The sequence below is a fragment of the Neocloeon triangulifer genome, unplaced genomic scaffold (genome assembly GCF_031216515.1).
Source record: "Neocloeon triangulifer isolate White Clay Creek 2 clone unplaced genomic scaffold, ASM3121651v1 ptg000013l, whole genome shotgun sequence".
In the NCBI taxonomy this organism is placed as follows: domain Eukaryota; kingdom Metazoa; phylum Arthropoda; class Insecta; order Ephemeroptera; family Baetidae; genus Neocloeon; species Neocloeon triangulifer.
In genome coordinates, this window is record NW_026775555.1 from 3,977,909 (window position 1) to 3,996,035 (window position 18,127).

Consider the following 18,127-nt stretch of genomic DNA (forward strand, 5'->3'; position numbering starts at 1 on the left):
GATCAATGCACACACTCGATCGGGCAAGGCCGCTTGTTCATGTCAACTTCGCGGAATGACACTTTTACGGCGATAATGAGGATGTCGTAATGACACCTAGTGTTTGCTTGCAATTAGAGGCGATAATATAATGGATGAGATTATGACATCATAATTTGACAGTAATATAAAATTATACAAATAATAATAAAATCCCATAAGGCCGATATTCAAAAATATAAAAATCTCGCTTAATTAATTTTCTAGAATTCAGGAAGTATGAGATATAATTTCTAATTATGTGGCTAGCAAAATTTATTTAATAATTATTAATAAAAAATATGTCCCAGGATAAGATAGCTGGCATTCACTTTTCATTCATTTTCCAACTGGAATAAAGACCGTTTATGTTTATATATTATTTTGATTTTTAAATATTTTGAAAATTAGGTAAAATATTAAAAATTTTAATAGTTTAAATTTACAAAATTAAGATATTAAGAGAAAAAATAATATAAAAAAAGATTAATTATTTTAATAAATTAATTATAATTAAACATAATCTATTTAATAAAAAACTTTAATTTATAATTTATCTAAAATGAAAAGTACTCTTTTTTTTGTAAAATTAATATATTTTTGCTCTCTCATTCCGTCAGCTTTTACTTGTCTGGCTAAATCCGATTCCCAATCCCAATCCCTAGTTATCACGTGAACCATGCGAGGAAAGAAATAAATAACGCGCTTTAATTCTGTCTGGTTGCACTGGCCGCGATAATTCCGGCCGCTGCATGTTGAGAATGAGCTTGTGGCCGGAATACACTCTTGGGCGCGGCGTTTCCTCCGGCTGCATACATCTGCACCCCCACAGATAAATACTGGACCGTAAACAGCGCAGCTGGAAAAAAGCCGGCGAAATGGGTCAGCCAAAGAAAGGCTTTCATTCGCTGGCAGCTGCAATGCATTTTTCGCTGGGAAAATTCCCTCTCTGCAGTGATTTTCCAAGCACGACCTGAGTAATTGAGCTAATCAATGTGGATTATTGCCAAGCGTTCCTTTTTCTTTGGGCAAGAAGAAGAAGTTTCTCATTTCTCGTTGATCCGCGCACTGGTTGCAGAGAGGAAAGTCGTTTGTGTGCTTCAGACTAACTTATTACGCTTAATAAAATTATTCTGCGCCGAAAGAAATTTATACAGGCTCACAAAGGGTTCATTCAGTGCGAATGGCTGTTTATTCGAATTGCCTCGGGAGTTTCCTTGACTGGCAATTTCTTTTAACTCGGCGCGCCAAATTAATGTGCGAAGGGTAAAAGCAATACCAATCTACATGCACTAGATTTAATTTATTTTGTACTAAAAGCTTTACCTTGATAATTACTTTTATCCATAATTTTTTCCTATCGCAATGTCATCTGCATTAATTTCTCAAATTTGATATTTTCAAAGTAATTTAAGGTTAGATAAAAATCAGTCTTGACTTTTTTGAAAACAAAATTTTATTTCTAAATATATACGAATAGCAAAATATTGAAAGGAAAGATGAAAAATTTAATGCTGATATTGTAAAATGAGTTCAAAGAAAAACGTATAGAGCACAATATATTATCATAGTTGGAGTTTTGTTTTATTTTAAATGTTAATTGGGAACTCTTATTGTAATAATGTAACCAAAAATTAATTCATAATTATGAAAGGAGGATATTTGGTATATTATTTCACATTTCCAAAGCTCTCAAAGTGCTTGCAATTTTCATTTCATGTGATTTTAAGCCGCATCAGTTATAGCTTTGGAGGCCTCATTTCATTACTGAAATAAACCTTGAATCACGTGAATGGAAAATGCGTACATAGGTTTCTTACTTTGATGCAAAAGATCCAAGCTTGAATATGAAAATCAGTTTCAAAAGTATCAATTTCTGTACACATTCATAGTGGTTTAAGAGAACTTTGTGACGGAAAAGCATTTTTTCTCCTTCGCTTTTGCAAGATTATTTGCCAATTTTATTGAATATTTGTATGATATGTCCCAATATAGGCCAAGATTTCTTTGTGGTTCAACGCAAAATATCATGTGTTTAAAGCAAATAATAAATCCTATGAATATTTGTAAAAAAACAGATGCAGCAGAATATAGATTATCCATAAAAATCCGAGGTGATTAAGGAGCTAAAATATAATAAAAGTAAAAACTTGTAAATAAATTGAAAATTTATTACATTTAAAATTTACTTTATAAAGTTGTGGCTTAATAAATGAAGAAGAAAAATCATAAAATTATTATTTGCATACACACCTCTGATTCATCTGTGTTTTAAGTTTCTATTTAATAAAACGTATTTTTTAAATTCCCCATTCTTTTCTCACCCCTCATTGTCAAAAGTTATTGAATAAAAAATTGTTCTTTCCAAAAGGGAAATTAGTTTCCAAAAAAAGACGTCGGCAAAGCGTCTCTTTTACCATTTCCCAACTCAATGGATGGCTCTTTTATAAAATTGGAAAAACCCGCCCACCAACAACACACCAACGCACATGTACACATAAGTTAAATTTATCAACAGAACGATTCACAATAGCAAACCGTGGCCGACAATTCTACCGCTAATCTTGCTTTTTTCTAAATTTGTATGTACATTTTTGTAATATGAATCAATAAATAAAATTGAAAAATAATTTTTTTGCGTGAAAACACAAGATTTTTAAGTAAAATTTTAAAATTTATTCCATTCAAAAAATAATAAAAGGGAAGGAACAATATTTGTACAACCTTTTACGTAATTCCCTCGGCACTCCCACGTTTATATAATCAATTTTCAAATCCATTGTGATTTCCACGACCTTTATGACATAAGAGGAAATTGAAAAGATCGAATGTCAACGATGGAAAAAAACTGTCCATTGGCTAGATCAATATTTGAAACCAGCCAATAACGTCAACAGGGCGGAAAAATCATCACACATGAGAACGTTTCTGGCAAAATTTCGACTCCAGTTACGACCAAGAGCTTTCTTTTATCCTTTTGCTTGATCAATTGGAAAGGCACCACACAAAAATGACACTTAGAAAAGTACAATGGCGCTACCTGCAATTGTTTGACAACGCAAAATCGCCATCTAATGGGGTGGAAAAGGGCAATGCACTCCAACTCGGGTAGTTGGAAAAGATCGAACTTTGCCTTTAGAACGCCATGTCACCTGCGACTTGTGTAATTTATCGCCTGGGCAAACGAGTAATATCAGGAACAGGTGCTCGAAAGTTATAAACATAATACGACGTGCTGTGCAGTTTGCTCTCGTCTAATTTATTCGTTGGAATATTATACATGTTTGGCGCTGTGCAGTAATTGGCTTTGAATTTCAATGCGAAGTGACGCGGTGGAAAAATTTATTGTCACTCGGAATATCAATACGAATGAATGTGACAACCTTCTCTTTTATTATTGACACACGCCGATGATTGCATTTCTTGACGAGTGTGTGGTGGGCGAGGGAAGTATTAAAAAGAGTTTTTTATGTCAATAAAGGCGCAGAGCTCGGTTCGTAAATTAAAATATATTGTCAAATTTTGCTTGTTAATATACTATGTTGTTTGAAAACTTTAAATTTGATTATTTTTATTTAAATTAAATGTTATTCAAACTTTTATATTTTGGTCTGCAAAACATGCTGCGGTAGTTGTGGCTTGTATACCCACCCGCCTAGGGCGACAAACGCCGTTTGACATGCGGCCATCTGATATGGAGAACTCGGCGCAAACATTAAAGTTGCAGCTTGTTTGCTTCTCTCTCCGTTTTCCTTGTTTCTCACGGTTTCTTGCAATAAACTCTCAGAGCTTCAGGTAGCACTGCGAGGTTTCTGCTTTCACGCTTCAATCAATGACTGACAATGAGAAAATGAAAATATATAATTTTCTGTCTATTTAATATCAAATAAGTAATTGCACTTCATATAATGAAGCGATTTTTTAATATTAGCAGGCATAAAACTATTAATATTAATTAATTGATAGAATTTTCCCGCCACATAGTAGTAAAAATTTTTTTAGCAATAAAATTTGAACATTAAATTTAAATAAAAAATATAATTAAACAAGTTAAAACTAATTATAAAAAATTGAAGTTATTATAAACTTAATTTTTTTCCTTTAAAAAGAATAAAATAATTTTTAAGCAAACAAATATTTTTAATATAAGTTTTACATCTAAATTTAAATCGTACTTGTGGCACAAAAATTACGATGAGTTCTCCTTGCAATAAAAATTTATTTTCAGCTTTACCATCAAATAACCGACTGGAGCGTGTACTTATCCTCAGGTAGTATCAGGAAGGAAGAAGAACGCTATAAAAATGGGATCTTTTGATCTTTTTTTTTTAATAAAATATATCATAACATAATAATACACTGATTAAGCATAGCCTTTGCTTTGAAATAAATATCAAAGCTATACCACTTCATCAAATTTGCTCCAAGCTCATTAAAATCACGCATGAGTTCTCCTTCTCCTTCCTTGATTGCCAATTTTTTTCCCCACAAATATGTGTACCTTCTGTGTTGTAAATTGCAATTTCAGATGACTTTCCCGCATATTCGAGTTTCACAAAAATTTCACAAGGAAAAAATGGAAAATTTATTATTCCGCGAAAAAGGAAATTAGTATTTCGGAGCGGAGTTCAGCGGCGTGGTGTGGTAAAAGTGGGTGTTCACTCGTGTGTTCACAAACGATTTCGAGTGTATCAACAAGTTCCTCCCGCAGCAAGTCAAGCCATAGAAACATATCTTGCCTCCTCCCTTGTTGCAGGTGAATAACGCGGCGTAAAGTTAGCCGTCACTGAATTATATTTAACACTAAACTTCGAACATCTCGGAAGAAGCAACATAAATTAGCAAAAATATAAATCAGATAATTATACCAGAATGACTTCAACTGGAATCGGGGAGTTCTGGAAAGACAATTAATTTTCCAGAGTTCACACAATACTCGAGATTTGTCTCAAACTCTGTAGCAACTATATTGGCAAGAAACGCGTCACTCGACTAATTATAAAAGATTTTGCACGCTTTACACTGAAATATATAAAATTTTTACTAAAAATTAAGGGTTTTCAAAGCTAGTCATCGCAATTCAGGGTATTTAAAAGTGCAACCAAGAAGTTTTATCAGAACAAAATCTAATTAAAACTTTCTTTTTGATTTGATTTTCATTTTTTCTACTTTTGAAGACAACAAAAGTGGCTTCAGGTGCAATGCATGTTCACTTTAATTTATTCTCCTGCTCGCGGCCGTGTGTGTTGCTTCTTTATCTCTTGTTTTGTCCCGGCCGAGTCTGCGCCGCGCACGAGTCCGTCCGCCAAAGTGAGCGAATCCGCCGACTCAGCGCCAACCAGTTGGTCTCTGGAAGGCTGCGTGGCCGAAAGCGCCTCTCACAGTCTCTCGCCAACTCATGGTCTCGCGTATGTCTCGCTTGCTTTTTGACTATATTGAATTGCTCCTTTCATCACTGGCGGCCAGCAGGTGAGTCGAAATGCTGGGGAAATTCGGTGAAGTCATTTTTTTCTTTTTAACCGAAAGAAAACTTTTAATGGCCTTTAATCATCAACCTTGTCCTTTGCCATTCTTGTTTTCGGAATTTGTTTCGCGCTCCTTCTTTGATATTTCTCGTAAGTGCTTCCTCGAATTTTGAATGTTCAGATTTCTACAAAGTGTTTCCCGAAGAGGAGAGCAAGGAAGCTTCCCTTTAATTAGTGCGCTTATTTTGCAAGGAGGATTTTGAGCATAAGCTCCAGTTCTGCTTTCTTTTGTCATGTTTTGCAAGAAAAACATTTTCTTGTGTGAAAATGATACGCACTTTAAATATGATATGAGAGTACTTTCGTAATAATTTTTATAATTTGACTTAAAATTAGTGTAATAGGCACAAAACTATTCAGTAATGGTTTTTTCATTTAAATTTTTTCGCAGAAACACTCCTTTTTTTAAATCACAATATACAATTAAAACATTTTTATTTTTCACTTTTAGTCCACGAACTTGCGAAAGAGTGCTACTTTTTAGGGTTGCAAATGAAGGTACCACAAGTCATACTATCAAATATCCCAAATTTAGATTTCATAAGGAAATTATTCTCAAAGTTTCAATCCAAACTGTAAAATACGAGGAGAAAATGCTAAATTATTAATACATATTACATATTATAATAATAATACTTTTGGTGATTCTATTATTAAATTGCATTTAAATTGCCCTAAAAAATTGCTTTTTGTACGATATTTTCTCGTTAACGCACTAATGATGTTTTTGACATGTTGACAATTTCTCATCGTTAAACAGAAAATTCTTTGAAGTGTCACCAATCGATATATAAAATTCTGGCACCCTGCTGGTGGGGCAAAAATTTTCGTTTGAAAATCACAATTTTATCAAAGCAAGCCGCTTCAAAGTTGATAATGTTATAAAAATTTTTACTTAGCCCTCTTTTTCAAAAAGATGCAAAATGATCTTATTCAAGAAGAGCTACTGACATGCAGGAGAGCGAAAATAATCTTGTTCGGGCGAGGATGAGCTGTTAACACATTTTGACATCTCGGCTCCGCTGCTGGGTGAATATTAACTCAGGGAACGCATCAAGCGTATTAGTGGCGTGGGTGGCCCCGTATTTGAGATTAAGTGCCCCATTCGACGCAAGCACAAGCTTTTGATGCAAAAATAGACAAATAATGGAGATTCATTATGAATTATTCAAAAAACGAGAGGCGACGATGGAAATAAAAAGACTCGTTGGCTATTCATGAAAATTCGCTGTGTGTTTATTTTGGCTGCTTTTCGAGCATCCCCGTTTTGATTGGCGGCCTTTTTGTTTATTTTTGCGCGTCCAGGCCGCACGAAAAAAGCAGCAGCCCGAGTTTTGCGGTCGAGATATTTTTCTGAATGCCATTAATTACATGTTTCGAAGCTGCGAGTAAAATTTCGTGTTATTAAAGTCGAGCGTGTGCTTATGCAGGCGGTTATATTTACCGTGCTCTCGTAGATTGATCTTTAACCAGCGCAAATTTCGCTTGGTATCAAATTTTCATGATGTATAATACGATTAATTAAATTCATGTTTACATTTGAAGTTCTCTTAAGTCATTTTATTAATTATAAATTAGAGACAAATTTAATTTATTCTGGGCATAGCAATAGTTCAGCGCTATTTAATCTTATTAAATAGTATCATAAAATTTGGATAATTCCTTAGTGTATTTATAGTAATTACGCTTAGTCAAAACCTTAATCAAGGCACTACTGATGCAAAGTCTTATTTGATGAGAACAGCTTTGAGAAGCGTTGAAATTTATGGCGCTGCACAATCAAAAGACGCCAACGCACTTGTGTATGACGCATTTCCAAGTAAGACTTCCCAAATCCTATTTTGAAGTCAATCAAAATCTTCATTCTCACTTGACTGTCAATAATGGCTCTTTGTTCTCCATTTGATGTTGAACGTAGAAGATTCCAGATATTCAATGAAAATGATAAAATTAATGTTTAATAACCTTCTTGCAATATATATGAGGCAATTTTGCTATTAAAGGAGCTTAAACGCTTGTAATCCACAGTCTGAGTTCTAAGTCTTTGGGTTTTGCGACGAGTTGATTGTTTTCATAGAAATTATGTGTCTTTTCAATACAAATACAACGGTGTGACAAATAAAACCGATTATTGATTAATTTTCTATTGAATGAATAAATAATTTCATGGAAATAGCTGCTGCACGGGACCAGAAATAATCCCTGGATTTAATTGTGAATTATGACATTTTTCTTTAATAGTAAATATCATAGAACTTAAGCGCTTTGAAAAGGACAATATTATCAGCGATAATTTTGCTGCGACGGCTCAAGAGATTACATTCGAGCCTAACTTTACCATTAATCCATTTTTAGAATAAAGAGGCGCATAGAGTCTCCATTATCCACGCACAAAGAACGAGGAAAAGTCTGCAAAACTCCCCGAGCAAAAAAAGCAAAGTCTGGTTTCTCTTTGTAAAGGTGCTGAATTATAATAGAATATTTTTTGTTCACTCGCGAGATGCTGCAGGTGTTGATTATTATTATGCTCTCGGCTCCATGGAGAAAAAAAATTGGCAAATTCAGCACGTCTACCTCATGCGGAAACACTTGTGAATAACGCTAAATACTTGCAAAAAATTTTACTTCTTTACGACTGCAAGAACCTTTTTCAGCATGACCGAATCCAACTTGTGCGCAACCAGGCCCAATTAGCACTTTTTTGCTTCTTTTCAAATACTTTGCTGGAGAGAAATTCACTTGAAATTTATATATTTTATTTTTCATTTGCAAAAGCAATTTGTGGAAATATCCACTTTCTTTTTCCTTTGAAAATTTTGGCCGAATAAACGTCAAATTTTTATTTGACGGGTGCATAAAAATTTGAAACTTTGAAAGTCATAACGTGGGAGGGAAACGCAACAAAGTGACGCCGTTTTGTAGGAAAAAAAAGTGTGGACCTTGACTCTTGTGTGCCAAAACAAACACGAACACACCTGGTTAGCAGGTCGAAAGTGGCGATGAGCGCATGCACAACAATGAAATAATGCCGCGCCGCGTGTACATTAGGATTATTAATTTAACGCCGAATTATTAATAGCCCCGCGCCTGACGCACCGCGGAGAAAAATCGTTGGTTTATCGCTTGCATTAGGCTGAATGAATTTTCCCGCTGTGCTGTCCGTCCCACGTCCAATTTACTAAGAAAATATTATTGCTTAAAGCGCGGCCCCGAGCACACGTTCTAGTGAAATGCGCTTATTTTAAACCGGATGAGCGTGCATATTATTGATTTTACTCTGCAGCTTTTTATATCTTGAGGGTGTTCTACATTGCTAGAGGTATTATCATTGAGGAAGTTCAAGAATGAATAATTTATGAAGTACTTTATAACAAGATTTATGTAAAATTGAAGTTGCAAATAAATTCAAAAACATATATTCAAAGTTATATTAAAAAATTAAGTGGAAATAAGATCAATAAAAAATTATTAAAATTTGGGTATTCATAAAAAAATATATCATCAATCGCAAAATTAGGAAAGCAGATAAATAAAACTGTATATAAATGTTTTTTTTTTCGCAATAATAATGTTAATTGGCTCAATATTAAATTGTAAGCTTTCACTTGAGATAGATTTAATAAAAGAAATAATAGAAAAGGACTCCAATAACAAACTTAAACTAAGTGGGAGGAATTTAAAAAATTAATTACTAAAATTTAGAGAATAATAAAAAAATTGCCTTAGGTTGAGCAAAAGCAGACCGCAGGTCACCATTTGGGGTCTGTTGACCTTTATTTCCTATCTTGCAACCCGATTTTTCATTATTCATAATTATAATATTTAATTTTTGAGAAATGTTCGGTTAATGCAATCACGTTATATGATATCGTTCATTAGCATGTTGATTGGCTGAAATATATTTTCATCAAAACTGTCAGTTGGATTGTATGTAATACGAACCTTCCATATAAAAAAGATCTAATTAAGAAAGTGTCAATCAGAGTGTCATTATTATTATTCTTCACACGTCATGTCATAGAAAGGAGGAGATTTTTTGCTAAAAATTATTCATCACTGTTAAAAAAACACCAGACTGGAGCATAAAAGAAATTTTTATTAAAAAAAAAAATAATAATAATACTTGCGGTCGTAACCGCTTTTAAATGCAAAGCTGCATCCCCAGTTTCCTGCGACATGAATGCAACAAAGTGTGCGATTTATGATATTAAAAGCGGCGAGAGAGGATGAAATTTGTAACTCGCCGAGTGATTGATACATAAATTAGTCGCTCTTGTCCTACAAAAGGCGCGTGTGTCGTTGAATAATAATGGCGTGCGCCGTAATGGCTGTGCACACACATACACGCGACGGCTGATGACTTCCTTTCAACAGACAGGCAGTTTAAATGCAAAACATGTAGTTTGAAATGCGCCGCGCCGATCTCCGAGAAAGGACGCAATTTTAGGGGCTGCTTGCATCGATCCTCCTCCGTTTGCCGCCACCAAATATTAATATATAAAACTGACAAAGAGCGAGATGAATGTGCAGGGAAGTTTTTCTAAAAACAGCCAGTCATAAATTCCGATGCGCGTTTTCCTGCAAAAAAGTGTCAAAATGTATAAAAGCTCCTGCAATTCATCTGCCCAAACGAGGAAAGCGAAGCTTCTCAAATTGTTATGTTGGTTCCATAGAAATAGCTGCTCAATTTTGGATGTTTTTTTTAACTGTATAAAATGGAAATATTTGTTTATTATTTAATATGACTGATGCTTTTAATGAAAAAGCTATAAATCCAAAAATCACTCTAAAATCTAAAATAAATATTATTTATACAAAAGTAATTAAACTATAAAGGGACTTCGCATATGAACAATAAACATATACCTCTTAAAAAATGTAAATTTCTGTAGAGATTGGAGAAAAACAAATCTCTTTGTGCTGTATGAGTTTGGGAATTTATGGTATGCGAGTTAATTTTGCGACTTTTAAAAGTTTGCAGCGAGCCGGAAAAAATGTTTATTACGTCTGCTGGAACGCATTTTTCGTCATTTTTGCGTGATGCTTTTAGCTGTGAGTGAATTTGGCAAAAAATATTTTACGTCCAAAATTTCATTTATTATAATTTGAAAAAAAAAGTACATAAAAATTGTTCCATAAAAAGTTAAATATAATGTAAATGTTTTTTAATGCAAATACCAAAATGTATTTTATTACTAATTATAATAATTTACATAAATGAAATGAGGTCTTAAGTGAGTAAAATAATTGCTTAGCAGATTTAATTAGTAACAATTTTTGAATTTTTGCTATATAAAAATATTGACTTGGTAAATCTCATGCACTTCTATTTGAACAAAACCGCGGAAGCATGATCAAGAGCAAATTTGGCCAATTAAAGGAAATCAGTCATTTCGCTGTGAACATTCAAGCCAGAGTTGGAAGATGTCGGTCGGCCTCAAGCATCCGGAAAATGTGTTCATCGTCACGGAAATTTGGGCTGCCTCGGCGCCTTGTTTGTTCAGTTTCGTGGAAAACGCGTCGCATTTGGCCGTTTTTCCGTTCCCTGGGACACAAACGCAATTAATTTCCATGCCGATTCTTCAGCGTGTGGAGCGTGAGTTAATTTTCTCGGCCTGAATGTTCCTCGAGTGGGTGGTTTTCGCACCCTCACTGGCAGCGGCAGTTAATTATTTCCCCTGACGTGACGCCGATTTACAAAGCGCGAGCTTCGCTCCCATCAAGTTCACCATTTGCGACTCCCTCAACGCGAGAGCAACAAAATTGACTTTCGCGACTGCTGACGAGACGTATTTTCACGGCTTACGATTATATATGTATAATCTATGATGTTTCCCATGCGAAATAATGAGGTGCCTTTATGCGTCTGATCTGACGTTTTCCCGCAGGCTCACCGTGGATTATAAACTCATTCATGAATTTAATAAGCACTGCTATTCATTTCCATGAAAGATTTTCCGGAACTGACAATGAGTGAAATTTATCTAAAAGAAAAAAAACTGATTATTGTAATAAAACCACTTGTTTATTATCTAAATTCTAGTAAATTTGATTATTTTCTTTAAATTTCTTCTGATTATTTTATAATAAATTAATGGTATTTTTTTATTATTTATAGTTATTTTTTTTGCTTATTGCTTTCTATTTTAAATTAATTCTTTAAATAAATAAATTTTTAAGTATCTATTTTAATATTAAGAAAATAATAATTCAAACAGAACTTCAAATGATTGTTATTACAAATTATCCCAATGGAGATTAAATGGTACTCGACTTCTGATCTGCATAAATTCAATAATATATTATATTACCAAATTTTATTTCTAAGTAAATGCAAATTTTTACGGCTTTTCGCATCAAATGAGCCATAATTTGAAAATAAATTTAAAAACTATGTTCTGTAATCTTAAAAGTAATTAATCAAATAATGTAAAAAAAAACTGCTGTAATTCTTGTATATATTTTTTATTAATCAAATTTTTATTGAAATATCTCTTCGAGATTTATACTTGCAAATTGAACAATTTTCCTCATCCCTTGCACTGTGTCATGTGATAATAATAGGTTTCCAAATCCTCCGAGTCGCAAAACCCTATTAAAGCGAGTCCTTAGTGCAACTTTTGATGAAAATAGCACATGCCACTTCTCTCCCTGGTGAGCCGTAAGAATAAATTGGAATTCGGCCCCGTCTACCCTGAACTCTAGATGAGCATTAATAATTGAAATAGACCAGGCTTGAAAATTTAATGTAAACCCGGGAAAGAAATTCTCACTTCGGCTCGTATATAATTGACCTGAAAAAGTTTTTTTGCTCTATTCGGCTCAATTCAAAACCGCCGACGGATGACGCACGTGAGGTTAAAAGCATCCATCAAGAATTCAAGAATTCGGCTAGAAAGAACTTTTGGTAAAGGAAACCACTAGGCGCTTTTATCTTTGCCGCGCTCCCTGCCGAAGGAAAGTGGCGAAATGAGAGAGAAAGAAATAAAAAGCTGGAAAAGACGTGTGTCTGCGCAATGTAAAAATTATATATACGTGCAATTTTCGTGATTTCGCTCGTCGACTTCAAAGCAGAGCGAATGGAGAGAGGGTGCAGCACGTAAAAGCATTGTGCATACTTTCTTCAATTATCGCGTGCTCATGCCTGCAAGAAATGAGTAAGGCGCTTTTAAAATGAGTTTGCGCCGAGGGAAGTCGAGTGTAATAAATTTGCACCGTCATGGAGAAACGTTTTTTTCATTTCCTCGCCAGACTATTATTGAAGAGAAACATATTAAGGAAAAGAAATATATTAAGGAAAATCTTGAAATCTCAAGATTCTACTCGGGACATTTCCTTTGTTGCCAATAATAATGAAATTATTATAATGTAACGCTGACAATTCAATGAAATAATTTAATAACAAACGGAGGCAAGGGCGCACTTTAATTGCACTTTAAAGAATAAATTTTGCTTTTCATATAAAGAGCAAATAAGTAAACTTTTTAAGAGTCAAGTAAGGAGAATACCTCGCATCTGCTGCTTTGCACAAATGCTTTTTATTGTGCAGCAACGTCCTAGAATTATACAAAGAAGCAACTAGTTTGAAAACTGCACTTAAGACGTACAAGCACGATGCAAATATTCTGGGTCAAATCGCATGTGGGTTGAGGCACTGCAGCCCGCATTGAAGTGCAAAACTAAAGTTAGTTTTAATTTGCAAGAACTAAAACTTTTGCGTGTGCTTACGGGTGCATAAAAATAATATTAAAAAGAATTCTGCATAAAAAATCTGCTATGGTTATAAATTTTTCAATTTAGGAAACAATTTCTGAATTTCTAGACAGATTTGTAAACCTTCTAAGTTGAATTTTCATTCAAAAACACTGAATAGAACTACATCTTTAAAGAAAATTAAATTTCCCAATGAAACGTAAACGTTTTGGCCATTCGGAAACTTTTGGAGTAAAATGCAAAATTAATCAAATATGCCAATTTTTTATTTACAAAAACATTATTTTTATATTTATAATTTTAATTAAATTCAACTTTCAATTTTAGTTGTATTTTTCCTATGATGATGAAAAGAATAACTCAATATTTAGTTTTAATATGAAGTATAACTTAAAAGTCTCAGTCTGAAAAAGGCCTGGTGTATGAAAATATCGAATGAACATTTCACGTCACTGTAACTTAATATTCACATTGTCGCACTTTGCTCTCAAAAGATGCATGTTGGACGATTCACAATTTCCCTCCCATCACATGAAATCAGGATTCCGTTCACCGATCATTACCGTAAAGCAAAACACGTCTCCCAAGCACAACCTCCATCTCTGTTCCCATTTCGGTTTCATTGGCTTGCAAAAGCGTTTCCACGATTTGCATTTAGATTGCAAATGTTGCTATGAGAGCAGCAATAGCTCTTTCATTTCGCGAGTTTTAATTGAGAACGCATGTTCGCAGGAAAATGCCGGCGCTGGAAGAGGAAGCCGACGACCGCTGGAGCTAATCGCGGAGAGGAGATTGCCTTGTGTTTATGCAACCCGCGGTGCTTCTTTCGCTCGTTATTTGACTGACAATGACAAGTGCAAACTTTTTTCATAACTCACGCAGATTTATAATATAAATTTTTAACCAGTTCCGATCTTCTTGAAAAGTTTGAGTAGGAAAGTCTCAAGTATGCGGTGCAATCATAACGCGATTATTCCGAGCCGCCGCTTAAATCAAGTTCGCCCGACCAAAAAAGAAAAATGTGAAAAGTGGTCTCCGGATAATTGATCGACTCGATTGTGCACGATGAGCGGTTTCTTCAACAACTCCACCCAGGATTACGAAATGGACGAAAGGGACTGTTCGGAAGGGTCCATCCTCGAGGGCCTGATTTTGGGCACGTCGTGGTTCCAGGCGATTATTTTCACCGCCTACGTGCTCATTTTCGCGGCCGCCCTCATCGGCAACGGCCTGGTGGTGATTTCGGTGCGCGCCTCGCCACGCATGCGAACCGTGACCAACCTGCTGCTGGTCAACCTGGCGTTCAGCGACCTCCTGCTCGCTGTCGCCTGCGTCCCCTTTTCTTTCGTCCCGACCCTGGTGCTCCAATACTGGCCGTTTGGCGCCCCGCTTTGCAAACTCGTCAGTTATTGTCAGGTGAGTCGAATTTTGATCTTTTTCAATTAACCTCATTCAAAATATGTGTGAAATAAGCAAATTTTTTAATAGAATATTAGTTAATTTGGGGTGAAACGTGATTAAATGAAATTTGTATCAATTTTGGTTGCTTCAATTTTGAGGTGAAAATTAAATTAGAAAATTTCTGTAAGAAACCGTGTTGATTTCTATTATTTAAGTTTTCTCCTAATTAATTCCATTTTTTATGATGTCTCCTTTGAATTTACATCTACAAACCAATGTTAGTCTATCAAAAATAAGTCATCAAAATCGATTGCGAACCAACAATTTAATTGATCACGTAGAATATTTTATCTACTTTTTATCCAATTTCAATTAATTTAGCGTTTTAGGGTAAATGTTTAATTTGATAGGACATCAATATAAAATATTCATAAAATCTGGTAATTCAAAATCGTTTTTTCCTGACAAAATGAATCAAGTTTTGTTGCAATCATTAATTAATCATATCAAAATAGTGAAAAAGCTGACGAGACCTTAGATCATTTATGTTTTTCATATTATACCAAAACGTGGAACTGAGACACTAAATTATAAATAAAAAAGAATAAATTTATAAAAATTAATAACAGCGCGAAGAAAATTCTGTAAATTTCCTTGCAATTTAATAAAATTATCAAATTTAAAAATTTATTACAAATTATATATTTTTATTCAGTAAATTCAATTAAAAATATGAGCTCTATTTTATAAAATATTATAAATTGTTTATTTATTGACAACTTTTAAAAAGAATTTTTCCATTTTTTTTTATTCTTTAAAATATTGTTTCTTTCGCCATTCAATATATTTTTTAGCTCAATTTTTTTTCTCTCATTGAAACCATTCCTGGTAAGGAAACCGTTTTCATCTCCTTTTTGCTCTTCTTTATTTCGCACGGAGCTCGTAAGAAAAAAAGTCACCATTCGCCCCTTTGCCCATATATTTGAATCCCTTTGTCACTGACATTGCTGTGCGTCATTCCGTGAATCGCAATCGCACAGAGAGAGACACTCGACGGGGGGCAGATGTACGCAAATGCGCGTTTTGTCCCTTGATAAAAATCACCGCTTCAGCACTCCCGCATTATTGGAGTTTCTTTGCACCGCTTCGTGCTGATTATTATTTATGATTTCACACTCGCAGCGCCGCAGCCATCGTTTGTCAGTCTGCGTCTCTCTTGCAGCGAAATCAAATTTACGATTCACGCGCGCCTCTGGGATTTCATCCGCGATCTCCGTCTCAACCTTCTAGGAACGGTTGTTGTCAAACAGGAAGCAAATCCGACAAAGAAACAGACGGATGAAGCTGCGCGTCTTACTTTGGAATATCGGGGGGGCTCATTGTCTGGGGATTTCAAAGGGAGCAAAGCAAGCCCGCTGAGATTTTCGTTTCTTCATCAGAATAAAGTCTTTTTAATACCAAAGTAGAGGGAAAAGCTCTAAGCATTTCCAAAAGTTTCAATTTTCATAGAATCTCAGCTTTTCCTGCCGTAGGTTTATTCAATTTCGAATCTTGAATATTCCATTTTTACTAAAAATACCTCAAATAAATGAAGTTTATTTTATGACACTCCTGCAATGACTAATCCGAGCTGGAAGAAACCGTGTTTTGAAAACAGACATTTATTTACCAGATATGCAGTACACGGATTTCACTTTCTATTTTGTAAGAATAAAAATTACCATTCAAATGTAAATAGTGATTGCGAATGTGAAAAATGTGGGAGTAAAATTAACTTGTATCATTTTAGTGAATGCTGTAAAAATAATTTAAGCTTGTCTGAAGCTGCGAGAATGAATTATAAATAACTAATTGTACGTTGAAAAGTTGTACACATTTTGTGTTTAATAAATTTCTATATAAATGAAGTTTTGGATAATTGATCGAACAGTTTGTAAATACATTTGGAAATGAATTGATTAGCAATTGGCTATTCTAAAATTCACAACAAAGATACATTTCAAAGATTTAACTTAAAATTATAATAACAACATTATTTCAGAACTGCTTGCCACAAAATTTATTTTCATACCTGCTTATCATTTTTACAATTATATTGAAAGATTCAGCTGGAAATGTATCATTTTTTTTATTTCATCTTTTTTTTAAATTGTTGAATCGAAATGAAAGATTTGAAATTTAATAAAGTTATTATTTTCTTATTATATCATTAATTATTGTTAATAATTATTATTCCTCTTACTTTTGTTGCAGGCTGTATCGGTGCTAGTCAGTGCGTACACGCTTCTTGCGATCAGCGTCGAGCGTTACGCAGCCATAATGCGTCCGCTGCGTCCGCGTTTGGCGCGCAGACACGCTCGCTGGGTGGTTTTCGCAGTTTGGGTCGGCGCTCTTGCCTCTGCAACTCCAATTCTCATCGTTTCAGAGTGAGTTTTACCTTTTTTCTACAAATTAATTGAAATTCCTTGAATTCTTGTTTATTTTTTGTAATGAAAAGATATCTAATTTGGCTCTTGATGTTTTTTTTTTTCAAACAAAAAAATATGGAATTTTGCCTTTGATGCTATTTTTATTTTTTTGTTTATCATTGTTAAATATCTAATTTTGCTTTTGATGCTAGCAAATTATTTGATGTGGGATTTTGCTTTTGTGGTGCAAATCCCTAGCAATTATTGCTTTCGACTATTATTAAGTTAGAGTGTGACGCACAAACAACGCACATTGTGCCAGCGCCAAATGAGCTTTTGATATTGCGAATCGCATGAACATATACAAGAGAATTGTAACAAAACCATATTCCATCCTGTTTGCTTCTCGCCCTCTCACGCGCAAACAAAATCCGGCGGGACCAGAGCCTTATCGAATAACTCACTCGTCGTTGGATACATTTTTTATTTGCTCCGCACTGGACGTTCATTTATAATTATTTTAGGAAGCCTTATAATTATTTTTTATTTTTTTGCCAGATGAAAACGAGCCTTCCGAGAGCGTTTTACCAAACTTCTTATATTTAGAGCCTGATATCACACATTATTTTCAATCTAATTTTTTTTTGGTCACCATGCACACAGCGTGAACCTTTTTGTGACTAGAGTTGAGCGAGCGGTGTACCAAAATTTCAATAGAGGACAATGGGGTTGATATGAAATGTTTTGGCTATATGATGATGAAATACAGCAGCAGTGTGTTTGAAACAACATATCACTCTCAAATGCATAAATTAAATTAATTAAGCGATTCTGCATATAAGCCTGAATTAATGCGGCGAAATCAGGTTATTGTCCTAAACCATATATTATTGTCGTCTGAATGGAGAATAAATAAATAAATAAATACTGATAGATACATTATACATTTTGTTTCATGAAATTTACTTAAAAAAACATGTTAATTAAATAATTTCATTTTAAAAAATAAAGTTAAAAAATATTATAAAATAAATCACATTTAATAGTAATTTAAATTTTTAC

General features: G+C 34.2%; 1 protein-coding gene across 4 annotated transcripts in view; it reads left to right on the forward strand.

Annotated features, from left to right (window-relative positions):
• The window catches only part of LOC132198707 (RYamide receptor-like), a 52,239-nt gene that overhangs the window by 16,038 nt on the left and 18,074 nt on the right, over positions 1 to 18,127 (forward strand). For 2 of the 4 annotated variants that reach the window (XM_059622886.1, XM_059622883.1), the window contains exons 3-4: positions 13,989 to 14,672; positions 16,911 to 17,083. In XM_059622886.1, coding sequence (XP_059478869.1) covers positions 14,322 to 14,672; positions 16,911 to 17,083 — 524 coding nt within the window. In that variant the 5' untranslated portion in view covers positions 13,989 to 14,321. Of the gene's footprint in view, positions 1 to 5,365; positions 5,488 to 13,988; positions 14,673 to 16,910; positions 17,084 to 18,127 lie in introns of those variants that run through there. The other 2 variants (XM_059622885.1, XM_059622884.1) reach the window with 2 other exon arrangements.